General features: G+C 40.0%; 1 protein-coding gene across 6 annotated transcripts in view; it reads left to right on the plus strand.

Annotated features, from left to right (window-relative positions):
* Positions 1-8,165, plus strand: part of kansl1b (KAT8 regulatory NSL complex subunit 1b) — a 200,199-nt gene extending 192,034 nt beyond the window's left edge. For all 6 annotated transcript variants that reach the window (XM_072249272.1, XM_072249273.1, XM_072249276.1 and 3 more), the window contains 2 exons: positions 1,824-2,046; positions 4,012-8,165. In XM_072249272.1, coding sequence (XP_072105373.1) covers positions 1,824-2,046; positions 4,012-4,233 — 445 coding nt within the window. In that variant the 3' untranslated portion in view covers positions 4,234-8,165. The remainder of the gene's footprint in view (positions 1-1,823; positions 2,047-4,011) is intronic.
* Positions 8,166-8,623: the final 458 nt, after the last annotated feature.

Genomic DNA, 8,623 nt, shown 5'->3' on the forward strand with positions numbered 1-8,623 from the left:
TAGCGGCAAGAAAGAAATCAATCACTAGAAAATGGCTAAATCCAATACCACCTACATTAGAAGATTGGTACAAAATTATCTTGGAAATATTTAAAATGGAAAAGTTGACTTACTCCCTGAGAACTCAAAAAGAAAAATTTTATCAAATCTGGAATAAATGGATTGAATATATAACCCCAATGCAAGCAGACTTTAGATGACTCTCCTAATGATTTATACTGCTCTTCTCATCAACACAGTAATATTGCTAACGTAAGCACCCCTAGTCTAAATGTTCGGCCCCAAAATTTGGAGTCAGCCTTATTTATTTGAATGGAAAGAACTTTCTTCACCAGGAGCATAGTGAATCTTTGGAATTCTTCACCCAGTGGAGGCCTAGTTGCTGACTGTATTGAAGACAAAGATTGATAGATTTCTAGATGTGAAGGGAATCACAAGATAATGGGGTTAGTACTGGAAAGTGATTGAGGTGAAAGATCAGCCATGGCCTCATTAAATTGTCGCTGAATGGCCTATTCTTCTGCTTTCCTGTAAGCATAATAAAAGCTGTGGGGACTCAGTTGACGAATCTGACTCCTTATAAAGGAGCAGATGCCACAGTTTAACAGTGGTGTATGGTAACTAGCAGGAGCAATGTGATGTGAGGAATAGCAATGCCAACCATGCAGCTCTGCTCTCTTTGGCATTGTGCTACTCCAGCATTGTCAAGGAGGCTGCCACTGAATGCCCAGGTGAGATATAAATCTCCCCATTGCTTGTTCCCATATGTCAAGCAATGCCAGCTTCTCTTGGAATCATGTCTGTTTGCCTGTTCTTTTGTGGCATTTCTTGAAAGTCAGCAAGCTAACTGAATACTTTAGTTCTTGGTTTGCTTTTCTCTGATGTTCTGATCCCTGTTGCCTCAGTGTGTTCAATATGAGATTGCTGATTGATTCAGGCTTATTGTTTACTTTACACATGTGTGGCCTCTCGCTAGTTAAAGAAAGTATTGCTTCAGAGTTGTCCTGAATGTAAATAAATGTATTGACTGCCAGACTGCAGTCCCAGACACTTAGGGTTGTTGGTTTTGCTTTACTTCTCTGATTGTGTTTGTACCTCTTGCTACTTTCCCGGATATCTGGATTTTGTCAAACAACTCTTGGATCTCTCAATCTGTGCTGGCAGTCCATTGCATTGCTTTTTCACATGTCCAACTCCACACAAATTGGCTTGTCACCCACCTACATAGGTGGCATTTCACCTTCCAACTAGCATAGGAAGAAACCGAACCACCCATAGGAAACCCACATGTTCACAGGGAGAACCTGCAGACTCCACAGGGACAGTGCCAGAGGTTCGGATTGAATTCTGATTGCTTGAGCTGAGGCAGTGGCACTAACTGCTGCAACACAAACACTGTGCCACCCAAGAAACTTGGATCCGATTTCATTTCCTTAGTTATAACTATCATGTCTGCTCACCCTTGTGCATGGCCCCTTAATTTTAATGCTGGGGCACTATTCTTGTCCACATTTACTGCCACTTTATCTTTAAATTTCTTTTCCTTCCTACATTTTTGTAACATGGAATGTTTTATCACCAAGTCCTATAGAGGTCTCTGAGATGGTTACTGTGGCATACCTTGGATAAAATATTGCATATCCAATTATGCCACATGCTTTCAATTGGTTCTGTTCTTTGTATATCTTGCATTGAATTTATTTTGTTTCGTTGTGTTTCTGAACTCAGGTTTTGATTTTTTTTAATGGATTTTGTTCCCATTTCTTAAATGAGTTGGAAGTTTTTATTCTGTCCAGAAACTGAGTTACTTTTTTGATCTGCAGGTCTTACAAATCAACCGATGAACATTCAACCCCTCATCCTGCTTCTCCTGATGTCAGTTATCCCAGTTTTACAGATTTAACCCTTTCAGGTTCACCTTCCAGTCCTTCTGCACCACCTGTCAATCCAGAAACAAATTATTTTCCAGTTTCTCAAGAAAATGTTGCACGGATTTCAAATGATGGTACACGCTGTTCCACCCCGGATGTTGGCCATGAAGAACAGGTGAGGTTGACCAGTCAAATCAAGTAAAATGGTTTGTTTAAAAATCTAATTGATCTTGTGTCTACAAACAAGTTGTTAAAGCAACAATGGGGACATCACATTGTGTGGCAAATTCCTATGGTCTCAGTAATTGCCAGATTTAGCTAAAGCAAGAATTGAGAACATCAAGTTGAAGAAGTCCTGTGTTCCTTGGAGAGTAAAGTGAATAACTGTTGCACAGAAATGCTTTGTGCTGCCTCTAATTACACTATGGGACCTGAGGTAGCGGTGGCATTGTCCATCATTAATGCAATGTGCTTACTGATTTGCTGGGTTAGTTTGAGTTAAAGAAAATCTAAATATTTGTGTCCAAACTATTACAATGCAGTTTATTTTTGTTTTATTGATTCCATGCTCTAGTTCCACTCAAACATGTGGGCTTCATCTCAGCAACAATTTAAAACAATTGGCTGAGAAAGATAACCATTTAAGACAGGATATTCAGCATACTATACCTGTGCCATGAACTACTGATGAACTGTCTCAGGCTGCTATGGGGAGTGGGTGGGAAATTGGAGTGCTTTCAAAGATTTCTATAGTTTTGCTGGCTGAAGGTGAATAATTGAGGCTGGAAGATGTTGTTCCTTTATTTAATCAAGGCAGAAGGAATATGCCAGTTAATTATAGATCAGTGCATCTATTGTCTGTGGTAGGAACTGCTGAAACTTTTCTGAGGTTCAGGATAGATCTACACTTGAAAGGTAACAGAGATTAAATGCATTTGATTTATGGGCTTCAGTAAGATGGTTGGCAAGGCTAAAGAAAAATGATACTGGCCATATTGACATTATGGATCCAAAATTGCTGTGGTTGTAGGAGGCAGAAGATGATGGTAGAGAGACATTCTGTGTACAAATCCTGGCCAGTGGTGTGCGACAGGGATCAATACTAAACCCTTGATGTTTGCGATATGCACTAACAGTTTGGATGTAAATGCAGGAGCTATGATTTGTAAGCTCCATTGACCTGAAAATTGGAGGTGTTAATGAGGACAGTAGTCATGGACAACATTTATCAGTTGGTAGGGAGGGCAGTACGATGGCAGAGTGAATTTAATCCTGTTTAGTGTGAGGTGATGCATTCTCTTAAACCAGTCTGAAGGAAGCAAGTTGAACAATAACAGTAAAGGCTTCGGTGTGAGGATATTTAAAGGAGGGGAGCAAAGCCATGGAGAAGGTGCACAGGTCTATACAATATAGAAGCAGAATTGGGTCATTTGGCCCATTGAGTGTTCTCTGCTGTTCGATCATGGCTGTTTGTTTTTAACACAATTTTTCTGCCTTCTCTGTATAACCCTTAACCCCTTTATCTCTGCCTCAAATATCCTGGTGACTTCCACCTTTCAGTATCCAGGTCTCTATGACATTCCTTCCCTTTCCCACACCGCCATAAAACGTTTTGAACTCCATTGAGAACAGACCCAGAGACATACATTAAGCCTTTCATTCCTGGGTTAATTCTTCTGAACATTCGCTGGACCCTCTTCAGAGCCAGCGTGTTTCCCTAGGTACATGCTCACAATAATAAGTTAAATTGCTCACAATATTCCAAATGCGATTTGACCACAATGCCTTGTAAATCCTCAGCAGAACATCCTTGTGTTGGTACTCTAGTCCCATTCTTTACTACTGACTCAGCCTGCAAGTTCACCTGGATTCCTAATTCCCTTTGCCACTCCAATTTCTGAATTCTCTCCCTATTTAGAAGCAAAGTGCATAACCCCAAAATTCCCTGTGCTGTATTCCATCTGTCACTTCTTTGCCCACTCTCCCAGCCTGTCAAATCCTTCTGCAGACCACCTACCATTGTTGCACTGCCTGTAGCGTCCCAGTAAATATGAGCTCTTACTTTAAACAATTCAGAATTTGTGTAATAGTTCAGTGTTTTTTGTTTAATTGGTAATAATTATCACTGTCTCTCTTGTAGACTGTTCAGCCCTGGGAGAAGCGAAAATTCCCTCTGTCAGGTGACCCAGGGACAGAACGCGAGATTCGACCTGCAACTGGCCACAGGCAAACCAGAAACAGTCGGCGATCATCTGGAGGCAGTAACAGAGGAAGCAGGGAGTTGGAGAGTGGTGGACTAGCTACGGTTCAGCACGATGACAAGCAGAAACATTCTATATCTCTACGGCTCTCACACAGATAAAAAAAAATAGTGGCAGATACACTTTTCTTGACGTTTGATATTCAAACATCACCCAAACAAAATTCACAGTTTTAGTGAATTTAGAGTCCAATTTAGACAACTTTCTTCTGTTAAATTTTCTGTCACCAACCTAAGCTATTCCAACAGAGGTCAGTTTGAGTTAAATTCTAGGGTAAAAGCTGGATTGATTGATACTTTGGCTGTTGGGCCATATTAATAAACCAAAACAATTTTTTTTAAACAATCCATGTAGTTGCAGATTATTGATCCTTCAAATCAATAATGGAATATACATTCAGCAATGTTCAAAAACAGTCCAGTTTCATAACCACTTTGGTACTGTTTTGCTGTCTTATTGGAGGCCAAGCTGATGGTTCCTATTTTGAGCTTTAAAGTGGAGATCAACTTGGTGCACCTGGACTAGGTGAGTTGGCCAGTCGTAGGCAACGATTCAGTTGACTATGTTCAAAAAGAGGGTTGATTGCTGTACAGTTATTTTGCAGCGTTACGTACATCTGCATTCTGGCTGCACCCTTGTGTTCCTGAATCTACTGAGTTGCCAGCCTGAGGCCAGATGTTTGAGGGGTTGTCAGTTGGAAAGAGAATCTTGGGATATTGAAACAAATTCTAGTGAGTAATTGTATTGAGTCAGAAGAGGGGCAAAGCAGCAAAAAAATGTACTGATAACGTTTATATCATCTCAGTAAAGTGAGTTTCCTTGTTAAACCATTCAGAACCTTGAGACTGCTTCATGTCCCTTAATGTCAAAGTTGGTGACGGCCCCTTTCAGGAGCCATGAAAACAGTGATAGAGGTGGCTATTGTGTTTCCAGGTGATTGCCATAGTGTATAAACAGGAAGCAAAATCACCATCAGAAGCACATTGCAATATCTTAATTTGCATTGCTAGTGAGAAGTTGTCCTGGTGATGGATTTTGTTGAAATGAAGGTTTAACGTTCTCTCTGTATGGCTGCATTATTCATGAATCCTTGGGCAACTATTTCAGCACTTAGGATCTGGAGTTATGGAATGAGATTACCGTACAAGAACACAAGCTTCAGCAGTTCCAGTTAAAGAAAATTGTTAATTGAATGTCCATGTAAAACTATAGCTGATTTGAGATGGAATTTGATTGTTGGAAAAGCCAAGACACTTCCCCAGAATGAGGCTGCAATGTAAAAATGAGGAAGTTAGGCCTGGCAGCATCTGGAAAAAACAGGTTATTTACATATATTTCTATCATCTCTGACCAAACTCATCTCTGTGCCCCCCCCTTCTTTCACATCTTTATTATGGAGTATCTTATTTTGACATTCAGCATCTGTATGGAGAACATTAAAACTTGGTGAGTTGAATCTCTGGTCACAGACACATTTGAGCTGACTGATGTAATCAGTGGCCAGGATGACATTGAGGTGTGCAGGATTTCACACTCAGAACCCTTTCAGAATCACAACACCTTCTTTTGTTAAGAATGGATTAGCTCTTACCCAAGTGCTGTTATACTTGAACCTTTTCCATTTTCTGGCAATGGTGACACATTTATTCAAAAGGCTGCCTGTATTGCAAACTAAAAATTGAAAGGTGAAACAGCTGTTTTTGTACAAAATGTCCATCATAGATGCATCAGCTTCCACCACAAATAGGACAGTGCTGTGATGATGCTAGTCCTGTGGGAGTAGGTTTCCCCTATCTGCTGCAGGCACAAGGTTCTGTTAATGGATTAGCTTCTCCTCATGTCCATCCACAAATGTTCCTGAAGTCTGTGCTAGAGTTTGAAATTAGCAGGAAAACTCTACTTTTAACTCACCTGTGGTACAGGTGCAAATCATTTGGTAGAGTTAGAGGTAGCATTGAGAGTGTGGGTGTCCTCTTGATTTGGAGACTGGGTTGGTGTACCCTGATCTCATAATGATTTGGGGAGGGAGCAGCTGAGTATGTTTCCTGATGAAACAGGGTCGACAATCTGAAGGTAGTTTTGTCCAGCACGTAGCCCCTATTGGTCTTTGTTGTGGAATGGTGATAGAGTGGAGGGATGGAAAGAACTTTATAAAGTGATGCTGCTGATGGAGAGTATAGCATTAACGGGCTGTTTCTGTCTTGACTATCTGAATCAGGCAGTGTCCTGGTGAATTGTCTTTACTCATCACTGACATTCAGATACGTCTGACCAATTTTAAAATTGCATTTAATCGAAACCCTTTCTGGTGAAGCTGGAAAAGATGAATGCAAGGTGGAGCATTTTTGTTGGGTTATTGAGGTTTCTAAAACTGTTAAGAGTCAGCATCAGAGAAACCTGATAAGATCTGTGGTTTGCCAAAGAAGAGACTTAATTAGAAATGGGTCTTATCAGGGCTGAGCAAAGAGATTCATAAAACCCAGTTACTGTATAGTTTTCTGGAGACCGCTAACATTTTGGTTTTAACAAGTGGGTCTGTGGTGTGTAATACATGGGTATGTTTTTTTATGTACAAATGATCAATTAACCTGGATTCTTTAGTTCTTCGGGGTGGGGGGATGGGGGTTGGTATGTAGGTTTCAATAGTGACTCTAAATCAGTATTAACCTATATTTAGGTTCTATCAATGTTCCTCCTTTTTCAACACTTAGCATTCTGTGAATGCAGAACATAGGAAACAGCTTGGTGAGAAGCATTCTCTCATTCACTCCAGACCAAATTTATCTTTTCAACTGGCCAGATCATCCCTTGTTGAGGAACAGTACGAAAGTACAAGTTGTATTGTTTTAGTGTATTTGTTTTCAAGCTGCAGCCTTGGAACTTGAAACTGAAATTTGTAACTAAATCATCATCATTAACAACTTCAGACCATTTTGCATTATAGCATGGATGAAATCTATGTCCCACCAATTAGTTACACCAAATCAGCCCAAGGAGTGTGGGGGCCATTTTGGTTTACATCGGGACAGTTCAGGTCTGACCAAATACCAATGGCCTGTGTCTGCCACACTGGCTGATTTTCACCATGTTTGTTGTATGACTTCAGTGACTCAATTGAACAGATAGTCTACATTTTCTTAAACGTTTGCATTCTTTAGCTTTCAACTACTTAAATTTGTTTGGCGAGATCCACTGGCCACTTTCCCACTGTTGAAGTAGTTTTGCTTTTCAATTATACTCTGAAGGTGCACAGTTTGAGTTTCCTCAGAATCTGCTTTCAGTTGTTGAAAGAGCAGTGGATAGGTCAATAACTTTAGCAATTTTTTTACATCTGTTCCTGAAATATTGAGTGTAAGTGCTAATGGAGTTGAAATAAGTTATCAAATGATCAGGAAATGCATGTCTGTGAGGGTCCACGAATCTTCATTCCCATCAGAAGTTCTCAAGCTTCCACCGTCATTGACACTTGCTGATGGATTGACCCTGTCAGTAGGTCAGCCTATTGTGGTGTAGCCTACTTGTCCACCTGCTCTGTCCTAAGATGTTACAGAATTTGTTGGAGAAGCCATGTGTTGTATTCCCATTTCAAAAATACATGATATTTTGTGTGTGTGCTACAGATATGACGGGGCCAGTTCCACTCTTGTCAGTTCCTGTGATCCATTTATTCTGAAAATTGTTCAGTTATACTTGTTTCCATGTGGTGTTGAAAGCTTTGTTAGCCTTGTGCCTGTCTTTATATATTTCCACTTCGGGCATTGAAAAGTGTAAAGACAAAATCAGTTTCCTTTTGTTCTTTTTATATTAATTAAATGAAAGTTAGTTGACTGCTTTGATTGTAGTGTTCTTACCCTTGTAAAAAAAAATTCTATTTTGTACATTTTCTTTTTGAAAGCTGTGTATGGAGATATGGGCTGTCATTGTCCTCATTGTATAGAATGTTTTTCTTCATTCAGGAAAGCAGTACTTTATGATTTAACCAACCCAAAAGTTAAGCACAATTTGTGCTTTAAAAAAAATAAAAGTTTTAAAAATAGATCAAAGACTTCGCAGATTTGCTGTTGTGTTCATTGCTTGTTGATTGATGCTCTGACTTCTGCAACTACTCGGGGGCTTCAGTGAACTACTATATAATTACAGTCACCTAATTACAGGAAGGATATTAATAAGGTTGAAAGAGTGCAAAGAAGGTTTACAAGGATGTTGCCGGGACTTGAGAAACTCAGTTACAGAGAAAGGTTGAATAGGTTAGGACTTTATTCCCTGGAGCGTAGAAGAATGAGGGGAGATTTGATAGAGGTATATAAAATTATGATGGGTATAGATAGAGTGAATGCAAGCAGGCTTTTTCCACTGAGGCTAGGGGAGGAAAAAAAACCCAGCGGACATGGGTTAAGGCTGAAGGGGGAAAAATTTAAAGGGAACATTAGGGGGGGCTTCTTCACACAGAGAGCGGTGGGAGTATGGAATGAGCTGCCGGATAAAGTGGTA

This window comes from Mobula birostris, chromosome X, assembly GCF_030028105.1.
Source record: "Mobula birostris isolate sMobBir1 chromosome X, sMobBir1.hap1, whole genome shotgun sequence".
NCBI classification, from domain to species: Eukaryota; Metazoa; Chordata; class Chondrichthyes; order Myliobatiformes; family Myliobatidae; genus Mobula; species Mobula birostris.